This window comes from Bison bison, unplaced genomic scaffold (genome assembly GCF_000754665.1).
Source record: "Bison bison bison isolate TAMUID 2011002044 unplaced genomic scaffold, Bison_UMD1.0 scf7180017864519, whole genome shotgun sequence".
Taxonomy (NCBI): Eukaryota; Metazoa; Chordata; class Mammalia; order Artiodactyla; family Bovidae; genus Bison; species Bison bison.
The window spans coordinates 11,983,795-12,001,280 of record NW_011495072.1 but is presented as its reverse complement, the minus strand read 5'-3'; the positions used below and the strand labels follow the sequence as shown (position 1 = coordinate 12,001,280).

General features: G+C 40.1%; 1 protein-coding gene across 1 annotated transcript; it reads left to right on the top strand.

Annotated features, from left to right (window-relative positions):
* The first annotated feature begins 804 nt into the window (after nt 1-804).
* PRPF38B (pre-mRNA processing factor 38B) lies at nt 805-10,283 on the top strand. Its single transcript, XM_010830937.1, has 6 exons — nt 805-2,258; nt 5,111-5,179; nt 5,459-5,610; nt 5,687-5,747; nt 7,782-8,005; nt 8,253-10,283. The coding sequence occupies exons 1-6, from the start codon at nt 1,983-1,985 to the stop codon at nt 9,100-9,102; spliced, it is 1,632 nt and encodes a 543-aa protein (XP_010829239.1). The 5' UTR covers nt 805-1,982; the 3' UTR covers nt 9,103-10,283.
* The last annotated feature ends 7,203 nt before the right edge of the window (nt 10,284-17,486 follow it).

Genomic DNA, 17,486 nt, shown 5'->3' with positions numbered 1-17,486 from the left:
CTTACTTTATAGCACAAGGAACTCTGCTCAATGTTCCGTGGCAGCCGGATGGGAGGGGAGTTTGGGGGAGAGTGGATACATGTATAGGTATGGCTGAGTTCCTTTGATGTTCACCCGAAAGGAACACAACACTGCAACAGTCTATATTCCAATACATAATAAAAAATTTAAATACTTAAAAACAAAAACTCCACCTTCAAACTTCCTACTTCAACAGTTTCTAGGCAAGACTAAATGATTAAAGTGTCACAATGAGAAACCAAATGGGATGGAGAATGGAAAATGTCCTTGGATTTTGGCAATTAGGATAACGCTGAGAGCATCCAAGGTTTTGAGTAAGGAGTGCGGCACTTTTCGAAGGATGACTCTGGCAACACTGTGAAGAATGAATTGGAACCAGAGATTATTTGGCATATTAGCATCGAAGGTGACTTTGAAGTCATAGCTGTAACTCTTGAGTTTAAATGCCATTAAATTACTAATGTTTCATCTTGGCATTCCAGGCACTTGCTGCTGCTGCTGCTGCTGCTGCTGCTGCTGCTGCTGCTGCTGCTGCTGCTGCTAAGTCGCTTTCGTGTCCGACTCTGTGCGACCCCACAGACGGCAGCCCATCAGGCTCCCCCGTCCCTGGGATTCTCCAGGCAAGAACACTGGAGTGGGTTGCCATTTCCTTCTCCAACGCGTGAAAGTGAAGTCGCTCAGTCGTATCCGACTCCCAGCGACCCCATGGACTGCAGCCCACCAGGCTCCTCCGTCCATGGGATTTTCCAGGCAAGAGTACTGGAGTGGGGTGCCATTGCCTTCTCCGTCCAGGCACTTAGGTGGTCCAATTCCTATCCAGTCGTTACTCCCCCATAAATGTATTTCCTGGCCTCGGTCGGCCAGACTACCCCCTACTGAGCTTGATCTTCCTTGCTTCTATGGATACTCAGGCTACTTTCCGTTTATAAAACTGCCCAGTCCATGAATACTTGCACAAACTTTACTGCCTTTTTTAGCCTTCTCTTAGCTCCCAAACACCATAAATCTTCTCTAGGTTAACAGTAGCTTTTGAAAAGTGAGACCGATTCTGACTCATTTTCACCCACCAGCTTCTTCCACCTCTTCCTCCCCCAGTCAGAGTGCATCGGCAGAATGGAAGTACTCAAATAGAAGTCACGTAACAAAACGGCGCTACAGGTACAGCAGCTCTTTTAATGCTAAAATGCCTTTTTTTCTTTTTTAAACAGTCCAGTAAAATGTTATCTCGACCTTATTGTTGAATAAATTTAGGCTCCAATAATAAGACCTCTGGTCAGACACTACAGCCTGGCGGACGACTTTGCATCGGTATCACATGAATGAATGCGGTCCTATCAGAGAATACGAAAACTGTGAACCCAAGAGACTGCACAGGAATCACGAGTCACGAATTTGCAAGCACACAGCCCTCCGAACGCCTTCCCGCTCAGCTTCCGAAAGGAGAAACCCGGGCCGCAGTCCAACATACAGACCAGACCGACAACCCCCTCCCCTGGCAGCCAAATCCCCAGTGTTAGTCTCCTAAGAGCTGGGCAATGGAGGCCAGCGCCGCGACAGCAGTGCGCGCGGAACTCGCGGAACTAGGAAGAGGAATCTCGAGCCCACCTGGGCGTCTCTGACTGGCCGTCGGCTAAGCTTGGAATTCTGGGGCGTGTTGCGTCACATCCGCCGGGGCCGCCATCTTGCTCCCAGGGGCAGTTGGCGGAAGAGAGCGCGCTCCCAGGCCGCCGGCTCGGTGTCTGCTTGGAGTTCTCGAGGCCCGCGATTCGGCGTCTGCTCTCGACCAGGGGTCCGTCTCTTACGTCCCGGTTGCCCTCCCTCACCCAGCTGGGGGACAGCGAGGCGGCCCCCTCTTCGACGGCGTTCCATGGAGTAGGGTCCCGGACCGTTGTCCCGAAGAGCGAGATCGAGCTTGGCCGCCTCCCCCTCCCTTCTCCCTCCCTCTTTCCTTCCGCCGCAACATGGCTAACAACAGCCCCGCGCTGACAGGCAACTCGCAGCCGCAGCACCAGGCGGCAGCGGCCGCAGCCCAGCAGCAGCAGCAGTGCGGCAGCGGCGGCACCACCAAGCCAGCAGTCTCGGGCAAGCAGGGCAATGTGCTGCCGCTGTGGGGCAACGAAAAGACTATGAACCTCAACCCCATGATCTTGACCAATATCCTGTCGTCGCCTTACTTTAAAGTGCAGCTGTACGAGCTCAAGACCTACCACGAGGTGGTGGACGAGATCTACTTTAAGGTACGAAGCGTCTAGACTTGGCGGGGTGGGGGGGATGTTAAGTTCCGAGGAAGGGGTATGGAGGAAACGGGCGGAGGCGGCCCTCCAGGTCTGATGATCTGTAGTTGAGGAAAGGTTGAACGGAGGGGGAGCTGTGGCTTGTAGTTTGCCAGGGAGGGGTCAAACCGGGGCCGCCCTCTCATTTCCTTTTCAGATTTTTAGGGCCGGGAGAGCCCGCCGCCATTGATCTTTCTCTTCCCCCAACCTCCTGCCCGCCCCTGGGGGAGTTGGGACGGGAGGACTAGGGGAGAGGAGAAACGAGTAACTGAAGCCTCTCCAGTTTACAGTTTAAATTTCTTTCTTTTGACGTGGATCTGCTTAGCGCCAACTTGTTGGTGCTTCTCCCGCTTACCCCGGGCCAGTTCATGTATTGACTTCAATGTTGGCCTCGTGTTGTTGGTATTCACTATCCGGACAGGGAAATGGTCAGTGTGTGTGTCGGGTGGGTGGGAGGGTCGAGGGTGGAGAGGTGCAAGTCGAAAAGATGTACCGAAGGCCTGGAAATTTTAGCAGCAGGAGGTCAGGAGTGAGTGGTTACAGTCACCTGTGCGTTGGGCTTATTTAGAATTATCTGGGCCCTGGGCTTCTGCGGCAGGGTCGGTGCTGGCTTGGCTGTGCTGGGGAGCTCACCTGGCGCCTCCTCACTGCACTCTTGTCTCAGTTCTTGTTTCGTTAGCAGGATTGACTCAGTCTTGCAGCGAGGCTCGGAGCAGCCCAGGGTCGCAGGTAGAGGTATGCATTATTAATCATGCTCAATCGCCATAAATGCATTTCCCGGGTTACATGAACGGCTACTTAGATTTTTTTTTTTTTTGACCATTGGTTTTGGTCTTTTCCTCACGATTTTGGTAGGCTTTCTCCATTTACCTAAAAATTATGTAGTTTTTAAAAATTATCTTCCAGGCCTCCTAAGGTAAACTTATACTATTAAAGAATATCAGTAAATCTTAAAGGTCTTTAAATACTTAAACTAAGACATCTGACATAATACAACACGTTTTGTCTGTATTAACTCCTAAAAACCACTTGACAGACCACATAAAGTATCTTCCCTGATCTGAACATATCTGTAGAGGTCTTAAGAGAGGAAATTTTCCTTATTCGCCTTCAGGTTACGTTTTTTTCCACCTTTTCCCCTAATAAGTGAATAGCTTATTAAAGGATTTTGAGATTCTAGTTGGTTTTGATAAGAGATCTTATTTTGAGAATATAGTTCAACTTTGGGTATATAAAGTAAATGAAATTTCGGTGTACTCTTAATAAAGTATTGTAAGTAATTGTAATATTGTGAACTAGATTTTTTTTTTTTTAAGGTAAGGCCTTTTTCAGTGTGGATACAATGTGGTGAATATTTAACCCTTATTCAGTTGAGGTCGGGTTCCTGCTTTTTGTGGCAGGTTCTGTTTAATAACCTAGGCAAATGTTAATAGAATTGAGGGAAAAGCTTGTTTTCAAATTTTACATACTGTGTCTTGAAACACTCAAGATTCTACTACAAATTATTTAAATTTAATTATAAAATTGAAGGCTCGGGTTTTGTTATCCAGATGAAATAATCATTGAAATATATAGGCTTCCTATTTTGTAAGTCGATTTTGTATGGCATCTACCCCTTTGGTTAGCCTTTAAGGAATTGAAACATCTCTTCACAGCAAGGTGGGGGGAAGGAAATAAAACTCTAAAGCAGTGCAGCTTAGTCCACTGAGCAAAATAGTGTAGTGTTTACATTTAAATGCATGCTTTTCTGTCTGAGTCACTGACAAGGACTGTTTCATGTAATAATGGATGGGTGGAAGTAAAATTTTAGAAATATGTAGTAAAAGAACAGGATTTCAAAACCATTTGGTTTTGTTTCAAGTTAAGAAACTAATATGGATCTTATTTTTCCAAAACACCTTTGTTATATCTGTTGTACAGCTAATCTTTCTTTGCTGTTTTTAGGTGAAATATATTGTTTTTATAGGGTGCCCCACTTTAGCAAAGATCTGTATCTTTGAATATACTTGACAATGCAAGTTATACTTACTGTTTCTGACCCAGTTTATATTTTGGGGGAAAATTGAATTGGTTCACATAATCAGGCTGAAAATATACAGTAACTAGAATAATCTGTGTGTAGGTATGGCCTTTGTAATTTCATCTTTAGTCAAAAATGAACATAATGCTTGATCATGGTTTTAAAAAAATGTGTAAATATAAAGTTTCATGATTTTGCTTCAGAAGTAATTTGTTACTACTTTAGCATACTTCATTTTTTCTTTTTTGTATTTTTTAAATTCTTTCAAGTTTTTTCTTTATTTTATAATGTGGAATTTTAAATCACCACGAAATTGAAATATTAAGGGTATTTTAAAGTTGTTTTTTTTTTTTTAATACTTAAACTTTGTTAATACTTTCTGCTATAAGTTGGGGCTTTAATCCATTTTAAAACGAGGATTTTTATTTTTTTAAGTAATTCATAATACAAAATTGAATATCAATTTTTAAGTGTGTAAGACTAGAAATTTCATATCTCCACCTGTATCTGCTTCCTACAAAGCTAGTTTAATGGGATTTCTGCTGTGTAAAGTTGTTGAGGTTTTGTTAAACCCTAGGTTGCTTTATTGGTGCTATTTAAAATAAATATCTAAGCAGTTTTCAGAAATGGTTTACATACTTTAAAATGTATGTAAACAAAACATATACATCCTGTCAAAATGCCCAACTTCCACACTTTTGGAAGAGCTGCTCTGTTATGGATTGGGGTTTACTTGAATCATTTTTTAAAAATTCAAAGCATGAATGTTTGTTGTGTTTCTCTTTTCTATTTTCAGGTCACACATGTTGAACCATGGGAGAAAGGAAGCAGGAAAACAGCTGGTCAAACAGGGATGTGCGGAGGGGTAAGTAGAAGTACGTGCATTTTTCAGTTTTTCTGTGTCTAATAACTAAGTTTATATTTGGAAAACTAAAAAGTTTGTCAATTACATACCAAATTACAATTAATGTTTTTTAAAAATCTAAATTCAAGTGTTCCTTGGGGTTAGAAAAGCTTTTTTTTTTTTAATGGTCTGTTCTCAGTTCTGGATTATATCTTGTATTAATACCTAACAGGATTAATCAATTGGTATTAAGTATCTCTGTTAATTACTTTACCACTTTCTTAATTCTTTCCCTTAAAGGTTCGAGGTGTTGGAACAGGAGGAATTGTTTCTACAGCTTTTTGCCTGTTATACAAATTATTTACTCTGAAATTAACTCGCAAGCAAGTGATGGGTCTTATAACACACACAGACTCTCCATATATTAGAGCCCTTGGATTTATGTATATAAGGTGAGCATACGTTTCTCTACATTTTCAATATCTTATTTTAATTGACTTAGGCTTAATCAGTCTTTTGTGATTCTAGGTACACACAGCCCCCTACAGATCTGTGGGACTGGTTTGAATCCTTCCTTGATGATGAAGAGGTATGTCAACAAGGGTAATAATTAATTTTCTTCTGATTATTCTTTTTTAATATTTTTTATTTATTGATGATTTAACATCTTCCAGAATTTTCTGTACCTAAACTTATTTCACTCACATACTTTTGGAATTAATGTCCTGTTACTAAAATTAGGGTGGATTTTATATGTCTTAGGTTAAATTTTTTAAGTCTTGTTTTCACATTTTTAAATTGTTTAGATTTATTTTGCTAACTATTGAAAGTTTTCTCTTCCTAGTTGTGTTCTGTGTATTGATCTTGACTTGTACAGTTGATAGTGACTTTTTAGTTGGCCATGTTCAAGATTGAGGTGGTAAGACATGCACATAGAAATAGTAATTATTGCTTTTTTTTACATGTATATTCTGGGACTTTTCGGTTTTTTACCCTATAACTTCCTCCAAATAGTAATATTTCCATTTGCATAGAAGTGCAGAATTTTAGAGCTACGTGGAATTTAAATAGGGTGAGGGTTTAGATAACTTGTTCAACATGATCAGACTATTTCAGTCCCAGCTTTCTAACTCTTACTATACTATATATGTTTACAGAAAGAAACCTCTCTTTAGTAGTTCAGAATTTTTTTTTTTAATGTAAAACTTAGCATTCAAGCTTAAGTTTGAACTTGTTACATTTGTTCAGAAAGTACTTCAGAAGACATTACTGTGTCAGATTTAAATCATACATGTATTAAAGTCCAAAATCACAAAAAGACCTTAATAATGATCAGTGTCCATATATCTATCCCCACCATTACACTTTGTTTTAAGGTTCATAAAATAAACTGAGTGGTGTTTTAGTAGTCCTATTTAAAGTGTATCCAAAGAATTGGTTGTATTAAAGGATAGTCCTAATGGAAATCTTTCTGGTGTGTTTTTATTACTACACGCACAACTAAAAAAATCTCACTCATATAGACATGGAGAATTTTTCTCTGCACATTTTTTTTTGGTAAACAGGCAATTTACAGTCTGTTTATTATCTCGGAAGAGGCCAAAAGTGTGTTAGATGATAAGTCACAATCTTTAAAGTTTTTTCTTTTTAGATAAGATTTTTCAGGCTAGGGCGCTTCTCCTTTCTATATTTAAAAAGCATGTCCCGCTTCATAATTGGTATTAGGTTTGTTTCTGAATGCTTCTGTTTAATCTGTTTTTTATTGTATTTACAAACCTGAGGCTTTCTATTTAAGCTAACTTATTGTTTTCTTCCTTAGATATCTGCAGCGATTATATTTGGAAATACTGTATATCTGAACACTTAAATGTGTGTGAGTGCAAGCAGTTTTACCTTTAGCTCTTGTTTTCCTGTTTAGATAACAAATCTCACTTTCCTTGTGTGCTTGCACTATAGGTTTGGGACTGACAATAGCTGACTAACATGTCCTGAGCTGTGAGAGGGCATAGCAAGAAGGCCTTCATGCGGTAATGACCCTTTTCAGAGACAATGGTCATCATGGATTATGCGTTTCCAATTATTTGTTTATTTATTTATTTTCTACATAACTCTAAATTAGAAACCTCACTGCTTCATGGCAGTTGGTTTGCTATTGCTTCCAGTTTTATTAGGGCTTCATTTTATATTAGAGCTGTTAAAAGATAATCTTTAGACAGGAACTGTTTAAAGTAGTTCATATGTAGCTAGGTTACACCGCTAGGAACAATGTATGCAAACGTGTCCACAGAAATAAAATGTATAGTTAGTAGGTATGTGGAATGTAAATTTGATTGTTCCAAATAGTCTAGTAATGTAAGGGGGTGTTTCATATTTTTTAACTGAGAGAGGTCACTTCTCTTTCTGTCCATGAGGTTGCAGGGTTTGTTCTCACCTGCATGCACACACTGAGCCCAGATATTTCTGTGTATCATTCATTACCAGATTAGAAAGGTACACAAATTGAAATTTTTCTGTTAGAATTTTTTTGTATTTGAGATTCCAAAGATGGTTATATTTTTTATAGTATTCTTGTATTTATTGAGATAAATTTTTTGACGGCCAGGATATCTTTGTGTTTCTGTAGGACCTAGATGTGAAGGCTGGTGGAGGCTGCGTAATGACCATTGGTGAAATGCTGCGATCTTTTCTCACAAAACTGGAGTGGTTTTCTACTTTGTTTCCGAGAATTCCAGTTCCAGTTCAGAAAAATATTGATCAACAGATTAAAACCAGGCCAAGGAAAATCAAGAAGGACGGAAAGGAAGGCACTGAGGAAATAGACAGACATGCTGAGCGCAGACGCTCAAGGTAATGTAACCCTTGAGCTACTGTAGCTTTAAAACGTGCTTTACGCAAAAGTTCTTGGAAATTAGTATCACATTCTTAGGTATAATTTGTCATCTTTTCCCCATTTTCTACCCTTAAGGGCATGTTCAACAAATTATGCATCTGTAAATGAGAACAGGCAGATATTTTGCTTAAATTATTCTTGGTGGGTAACACTTATGTTTTATTCAATGTTTTTCTCCCCTTCCTCCTTTTTCCTGAATATTAGGTCTCCAAGGAGATCACTGAGTCCACGAAGGTCCCCAAGAAGATCCAGAAGTAGAAGCCATCATCGAGAAGGCCATGGGTCTTCTAGTTTTGACCGAGAATTAGAAAGAGAGAAAGAACGCCAGCGACTAGAGCGTGAAGCCAAAGAAAGGGAGAAAGAAAGGCGAAGATCCCGGAGCATTGATCGGGGACTAGAACGCAGACATAGCAGGAGTAGGGAAAGACATAGAAGCCGTAGTCGAAGTCGTGATAGGAAAGGGGATAGAAGGGACAGGGATCGAGAAAGAGAGAAAGAAAACGAGAGAGGTAGAAGACGAGACCGTGACTATGATAAGGAAAGAGGTAATGACCGAGAAAAGGAGCGATCACGAGAACGGTCCAAGGAGCGGAGAAGTAGGGGTGAGGTAGAAGAAAAGAAACATAAAGAAGACAAAGATGATAGGCGACATAGAGATGACAAAAAAGATTCCAAGAAAGAGAGAAAACATAGTAGAAGTAGGAGCAGAGAAAGGAAACATAGAAGTAGGAGTAGAAGTAGAAACGCAGGGAAACGAAGTAGAAGCAGGAGCAAAGAGAAATCAAGTAAACATAAAAATGACAGTAAAGAAAAATCAAACAAACGAAGTAGAAGTGGCAGTCAAGGAAGAACTGACAGTGTTGAAAAAAGAAAACGAGAACATAGCCCCAGCAAAGAAAAATCCAGGAAGCGTAGCGGAAGCAAAGAACGTTCCCACAAACGAGATCACAGTGATAGCAAGGACCAGTCTGACAAACGTGATCGCCGAAGGAGCCAAAGCATAGAAACAGAGAGCCAAGAAAAACAACATAAAGACAAAGAGGAGACTGTGTGACAATTTTTTTGTAAAAGTGGATCACATTGAATCCTATAAACGTTGGGTTAAATCTGCTTTTTTTTTCCTCCCAAGTTGAGATTGTGCAGTAGTTATGCACTCTTCAAGCTCCCTGTAGGCTGCATTTTCATTTCCTCTTTGTGTAGGGAAGTGCCTTTGTAATCCCATTTATTGCATTGATGTCTTCACCCAATTGTTGAGTTTGATACATGATGCACAGATTGTTCTTGCATTTTATTGTTTAACTGTTTTTGAGATGTACAGTCTGTACATATGTCCTGAAAATGTTTTAATTCCTTTGGCATGGTTGCCATGTTGGTTAAATTTGTATAAGGCAATAAACTGCCACTAATTCTATTTTTGTTTTGTAGGTGTGGGATTATGGTTTGTGTACTGAAGTTAGCATGGCTGTGCTTTTCGTAATAGAATGCTAAAGACTTTGAAAATGGATCTAGGATGTCTATTATAGGAGAATTAACATGCTTTCAGTGTACATGAAGGCAGCAGTTTTAGGATTAACATTCTTGCCCACTGTATATTGTCTTGGAAGGCTCTTGTTAATATGTTAAACCTAATAGTCTCTACAGTTAACTTTAGAGAGAATTTATGAGAAGTTAGTTTCTGATGCAGAGGCTTCAATTAGGCTGTGATTTGATCAAAAGTCCTTTTAGCATTCTACCTCAAAGGGACACTGTTAGTATGCCTAAAATTGATTCACTTAGTTTTCCTTTTTTATTTGAAAAAAATACATGACATGTAATCTTTTTCTTGAATTTTTCAGATTTTAAAGTACTATATTAAAGGAGAGATTAATGTCTAAAGCCTAGCATTCTTACAGCAACCCTATACTAACGTGAGATTGGGAGAGGGTGGGGCAGGTGAGTAGAGAAATGGGTATAAGCCTCAAGCTTCCAAAGTGTTTTTATAAATGGAAAATACTTAAATTATGAAACAGCTTGATATAGTGTCCTTTTTTTAAATTCAAAACTTTTTTTATTGAAAATGAAGATTGCTGTTTGAGTTTTTAAACTTAATCTAGAAGAGAGAAGTATTAAAAGTAATGCTTTGCTGCATTATTTAAGATTATCAGCAAATTATTTGATAGATTGTTCTTATGACTTGTATTCTGATTACAAAGAACGATCATGAGTGTGGAATAAATTACTGGATTAAATCCTTTATCCTGGGTGTTGGCTTCCCCCTTTTGTTAACTTTATTGTGGAAATAGATACAATGTTAGTAGAGTCACACTTTGAGCAGAAGGATATCTTAGTGCCCAAATGATAAGTGAATTTTAAATGTGTAGATGAAATTAGACATACATGATGGCCAGCAATATTTACTAGAGTTCTTAATAACAGTTCCCTTTATCCTTGGGTGTTACTTGCATCAATAGGTTGTTTTTGGTTTGAATAATTAGTTTCACATCAGAGGTCCTTATTGCAGGACTTTGCAATTAGGTTATATATTAGAATCATTTAAAATTTGGACTTGAAAGAGCTTTTAAAAATAACTCTTCCAATTCTTATAACAGAGGCCCAAAGATCAGCCATTGACAGGACTATAAGGGAGTCTTCTAACAGTATTAACTGACCATATTAACATTTGTTTTCTCTCACTATTCATATTGGCCAGTGAGATGGCACTCAGATGCCACCTTGCAAAAAACCATTAAATGGGACAAAGTACATTTGGCAGAGTTCTTCATATGTGGGCTTAACATTTGTACTTATTTAACTTGAGAAAAACCTCATTAAATGAAGGAATTCTAAGAAAATACTCTTAAGAGTAGAATATTCAATGATCTTTTAAGCTGAGTATCAAGTGAATGAACACTAGATAGGTAGAAATTAGAAAACTTCCTGAATGATGAAAGCCAGTAGATTTAACAAATATTTAGCATACCTAAATGGATGGTGCTACTCTTTTGAATATAGTTAATTTGGTGGTGTATTTTGGTAAAACATGGAAAGAATTTATTTCAAATAGAAGTGAAAATATCACTGCATTTAGTTTCCTGTCATTTTGCTTTTGAGCATTTTGATATATAGGAAAACATGTAAATAATACTAATTAATGCCAGACATATGCCTGACTTAATTCGGAGAATAGCTTTCTAAAAGACTGAAAACAAGTGGCTCTGAAAGACATCTCAGGATTGTTTCTTGCAATTTTTGAGAAAACTTATTAAAAAGCTTTTGATAGAGCTTAATATAATTAGCAGTATAATCAGCCTCTCTGCAGTTTTCTCAATTTACTAAAATTTCTCTTTTCCATGTATTATCTTGCATCTGTTTTCTAATGTTCAGTTTGCAATTAAATCCAATACATGAGCTAGTATGTTATTAGTCTTAAGATTTTAATACAAAATTTACATTTTAATACCTCCCGATTTATAATCTATTAGTTGGGTTTAGTTTCTTACATCCTCTAAGGCAGTAGTCCTTAACCTGAGTCATAGACTTCTTTTTTGGAATCTAATGAAACGTACAGATTATGTCTAGAAAAATAAAAAGGGTTCTAAAATTCACTCGTAATTTCAAAAGAACTACAGTTGTTCCATTCCTTTCCTTTTTTTTTTTTTAAGCTGTGTTTAAAAAAACAGTATTATGTAGTTGGTAATGAACAACACATTTGGGACCTGAGAGTGTCAACTCAGTCGTGTCTGACTCTTTATAACCCACCAGGCTCCTTTGTCCATGGGATTCTCCAAGCAAGAGTACTGGAGTGGGTTGCCATTTCCTCCTCCAGGGGATCTTCCTGACCCAGAGATTGAACCCACATCTCCCTCACTGGCAGGCAGGTTCTTTACCACTAGTCCCCCTTGGAAAGCCCAAGAAGAAAGGCTTCCCTAACTGGGAATTGAATCACCCAGGCAGTGGTGAATGCACCGAATCCTAACCACTAGAGCATAGGGAGCATTTGATAGTCTAAAATTCCTTCATCTCATCGTGAAATCTTGAACTTTACAAATAGTTCTGAGGTGGCATTTTCACTTTAGGATAATTGGCCGTCAGCGTTTGTTACTGCAGGAAACATGGCAACATGAATACAACCAACTGAAAAACATCACCATCGTAGCTGACTTAAAATCCATTAGTCTTGTTTCCCAGAGCATTGATGTTACATTTCTATTTCATAATCATGATCCATAATGTATTGCACAGGTAAAATTACTCAGGTTGGGGGGGTATGTGTGTATGTGTTAGTCACTCAGTTGTGTCTAACTGCAACCCCATGGACTGTAGCCCATCAGGCTTCTCTGTTCATGGGATTCTCCAGGCAAGAATACTGGAGTGGGTTGCCATTCCCTTTTCCAGGGAATCTTCCAGATCCAGGGATTGAACCCAGGTCTCTTCCTGTAGTTCGGTAGGCAGATTCTTTACTGATTGAGAAGCAGGGTGGTGTCTAAAGTGAGTTAAACTTGAATTATTCAACAACTGACCTCTTTTGCATTTCATATAATACAAGCCATGACATTTTATTATAAGAATCAGGAAAGAGAATTTCATGGCAGTCCAGTGGTTAGGACTCTGTGCTCTCACTGCCTAAGGCCTGGAGTCAATCACTGGTTGAGGAACTAAGATCCTACAAGCTGCTTGGTATGACCAAAAAAAATTCAAAAAAGTAATCAGCTTCCCTGATCAGCAAATACCTAAAGTCCAGTAATCTATACAGTGGGCTTTCCTTTGTTAGTACTTTTTTCAGCCATTGGGAAGCTGAATTATTTCTCTATTGAGTCCGTGGATTTAGCTGACACCCACAAATAAATTCTTAACATTTTGAATAAACAATGTAAGTAAAAACAAAAATATGACAGTGCTTGCTGAGCAAATGCAAGAGAAATACTCTTGCCTTCTCTTCCTACCCTCCTATTTAGAAATTCTGAAATCACCAGTTGCTTGCTACTCAGGAGGGCCAAAAGAGATTTCTTAGATGCTGGACTCATCCACCCAGTCCAAGTACTGGTTCAGTGAACATTTCTTCCTGAATAAATTGTTCTATCTCTGACCCCTGTTCTGGTAAATTGAGTTACATTGAGCCTTGTAGGACTACCACTGATTTATGGGTCAGTTACCTATTTCCTAGCTGCTAAATCCACCCGTCATTGCTCTGCTTTGTAATAACAGGATCTGAGCCCTTCAGGTACTTCTCTTGCTTGTTGGCAAGTTTTGTTAAGCTTGTCAATGGATGCTGGAGGCTTGCTGCAGAAAGAAGGCACTTCTCTTTGTGGTTCTGATATTTTTTTTCTTTTGCAGTGTAGGGGCCTGTGGCCCAGTGTAGGACACCCAGTGTTGCCTCACAGGAGGGGTTTCCCAGCAAGCCCACTGGTCCCCCTGCCAACTTCCCAGCCTGTCTTGCTGGTGCTCCAGCTGGCAACTTCCCAGTGGGTGGCTTCCTAACTAGTTTCATTGACACCTCCTCTCAAGCCCTGGATCTCAGTGGATCACAGCCACGCCCTCTCCAACAAAATCTGGATCTCAGCCTTGCAATGGAAATTTCTTCCAGATTTTCTCTTAAGTCCCCTTCCTTAGCCCTAGAGGCAGTGACTGCTCCTATAGCCACTATTTCTGTATTCTTAAGAGCTTTCTTTACCCTTAGTAGCCCTGTTACTGGTTAGTAATTCTTTATATAAAATTTTCCTTGTTCAAATTACTGTGTGTTTTCTCTCTCCTGACTGGACCCTGACTGATACATTAATAGTAGATTAAGATACCAGTCATAAGGGTGCCACTTCATTAGGTTGGTTGGTAACTCCTGATGTAGTCTGGTATGAAGGAGTCAATCGAAGAAGTATGTTGAGAATTATGTAAGTGAATCATACTGACTCCTGAGAACTAAGAATTGTTCAGTCCTTAGAAGAATGGAAAAGACTTGTAGAGTTGTCATCATGAAGATGCTCATGTGAAAGGGATACCATGATAAACAACTTTCCTGAAGCTCCCTTGCTTCTGGCTGACTTTCTTGTGTTTTTTTGTTTTCCGTTATGCTATGCTATGCTATGCTAAGTCGCTTCAGTCGTGTCCGACTCTGTGCGACCCCATAGACGGCAGCCCACCAGGCTCCCCCGTCCCTGGGATTCTCCAGGCAAGAACACTGGAGTGGGTTGCCATTTCCTTCTCCAATGCATGAAAGTGAAAAGTGAAAGTGAAGTCGCTCAGTCGTGTCCGATTCTTAGCGATCCCATGGATGCAGCCTACCAGGCTCCTCCTTCCATGGGATTTTCCAGGCAAGAGTACTGGAGTGGGGTGCCATTTCCATTATGGTCAGTGGATATTCTTGCAATTTCTCTGTTTCCCATAAGATTACCTGAATTTCTCTTCCTTGAAACCCATGAGCCTTGTAGTTTGTTTTATTGTAACCACCAAGAATCCCTGATCATTGGAGGTCTTGTCAATTTCCTTTACACTTAATTCTTAACCTGTCTGCGCTTGGTACAAGTAAGACTATGTCCTCTATTTGATTGGATTGGCAAAGAAGTCCTAGGTACAATTCCCTTTCCTTGGTAGAAACGAGTTCCTCGAAGGGGAGGTACAGAAATGGTGGAGGAATGGAGTATGAATGAGGGCAACCATAAATCTCCATAGTGTCCAGTCTTTTTCTGGACAATCAGTTCTGCTCTGTATTCCTACTTTCTTTTTATTTACCTTCCGGTGGGTATTTCAGATATTCACTAGTTTCTTAAGTCCTCTACTCCACCTCCACACTTTCCACGCACAGAGACTACCAAGTGGACATTCCTACACTTGCTGCCTTCTCTTCTCCAAACTAAAAGATGAACTGTGGTCACATCTATCCTGTTCTCCTCCTACTTCTCTTTATCCATCTGTTAAATATTGCAAATTCGGCCTGAAGCTTATGCCTTGTGCTTATACCTTATTTGTTCATTCATGTGTCAGAGACTTCCCCAGTTCAATATCCATTTTCTGTTCCTTTCTAGCAATAGAATTTGTTCTTTTCTTAGCCACATGATGGGATGAGGGAACTTGTTTCCTGACCAGAGATTGAACCCATGCCTCTGCCTCCTGCAATGGAAGCATGGAGTTTAAACACTGGACCACCAAGAAAGTCCCTAGCAATAGAACTTTTTGATTGTGTATGCCATTTTCTTTTCTTTCAGCTCAGTTGACATAGCCAAGAGACCAACTTCTCACCAACAGGATGTATGTGGCAGCAGGAACCTTTCTTTAAAAGCTTACTGGCATATAGTTCATGTTTTCTTTTCCCTCTACCATTGCTGAATTCCGCTGCTTAGAACTTTGATATGACAGCTGGAGCTTTATCTTGGACTAGTAAAAAGAAGGCCTCATCCTAGGGATGGCCGACTAAAAAATTTAAGGGAACGTGGCTTCCTCAGGACTCCATGGAATAGAGTTGCAACTCCTGGATGCTCTGCTCCAATACTTACGAAACTTAAAAGAAACTTCTGTTTAAGCCACTTTCTTTATAGTTTTTCTGTCACTCTCAGCAAAATGAATCCTAGCATTATATATTTGAAATCTGGAATTGTATGCTAAGTAACAAAACTGAGGGGCTTCCCTGGTGGCTCAGAGGTAAAGAATCTGCATGGAGAAGAAAATGGCAACCCACTCCAGTACTCTTGCCTGGGAAATCCCATGAACAGAGGAGACTGGTGGGGGGTCCATGGGGGTTCCCAAAGAATTGGATACAACTTAGCAATTGAACAACAATAAAACCTAAAATACTTAACATTAGCTTGGAGGTTGGGCATCAAGAAACATGGACACAGGTATTGTGGGCTGGAAAGCTGATGATGCTTATTATGCAGCATCATAAAATATTATCTTTCTTTCATTATCTTTTTTAACATTTTACTTTTTGGCCATGCTGTGCAGCCTGTAGGATCTTAGTTCCCTGACCAGGGACCAAACTTGAGCTACCTGCAAACGGGGGTGCAGAGTCTTAACCACAGAAATGTCAGGGAAGTACCTCATTCTTTTAGCTTTTATTTTCAGCCCTTCTCGTGGCCTTTGGATGACTGACTAACCTTGATTTTCCTAGTATTATCCTATTAGTGCCCTAAGAATGTTTAAACAGGGCTTCCCTAATAGCTCAGTTGATAAAGAATCTGCCTGCAGTGCAGAAGACCTGGGTTCGATCCCTGGGTTGGGAAGATCCCCTGGAGAAGGAAATGGCAACCCACTCCAGTATTCTTGCCTGGAAAATCCTGGAGACAGAGGAGCCTAGTGGGCTACAGTCCATGGGGTCACAAGAGAAAGACATGACTTAGCAACTGAACCACCACAATGTTTAAACAGACTCCATATCCCTTAGGACCTAAACTCAAGCATTTACTGCTTTGCAGAATTCCCATTTCTGAAAGGAGAATTTCAGACAGTTGGTAAGCATAGGAATTCAAAATTTTAAAATAAATTTATAGAAAGCAACTGCATTATATGATTATTTCCTGATGGAACTGTTCAGCAATAGCACTCATAATCTATTTGACTACAACTAAGAAGTTGACTTTAGCCAGAAATCAGTTGCTGCTGACATAAAATCATCGTATGTTTCTACCTCTTCTCTGAACCTCTCAGCTCCTCTAATGTTCATGTCCACAGATTATATCATCTGCTCTCAGTTGTTCATGTCATCCATAGACCTCAAAAGATATTCCCCGACAATTTTAATGCTTGTTGGGAGCAGTAGGTGGGTTGTTTATTTTTTTAACTTTATTTTTGGCTGTGCTGGGTCTTTGTTGCTATGCAGGCTTTCCTTTGGTTGTGTAGAGTTGGGGCTACTCTCTAGTTGCCACGCATGGGCTTCTTATTGTGGTAGCTTCTCTTGTTACAGAGCACGGGCTCTAAGGTGCATGGGCTTCAGGAGTTGCAGCACACATGGGCTCAGTGGTTGTGGATCCCTAGCTCTAGAGCACAGGCTCAGTAGTTGGGGCCCATGGGCTTTGTTACTCCAGGGCACGTGGGATATTCCCAGACCAGGGATCGAATCTGTGTCTCCTGCATTGGCAGGTGGATTCTTTCCCACTGAGCCACCAGGAAAGCCCTGGTATTGTTTAGTCAGTAAGTTGTGTCTGTCTGACTCTTGCGACTATAACCCATCAGGCTCCTCTGTCCATGGATTTCCCAGACAAGAATACTGGAGTGGGTTGCCATTTCCTCCTCCAAGGGATCTTCCCAACCCATGGATTGAACCCATGTCTCCTGCTTGGCGGGTGTGTTCTCTACCACTGAACCACAAGGGAAGCCCCGGTTCAATACTTAAGGCTTAACAAATGTCTCAATACCTCTTTCCTCACTGCTACCAGAATTCTTAGTGATTCCAGTACCCATCGAACAATTTTTCCAATCAGGCCTTTCAATTTCTTGATCACCTGACTTGTAATGCTTTTTTTTTCTTCCACC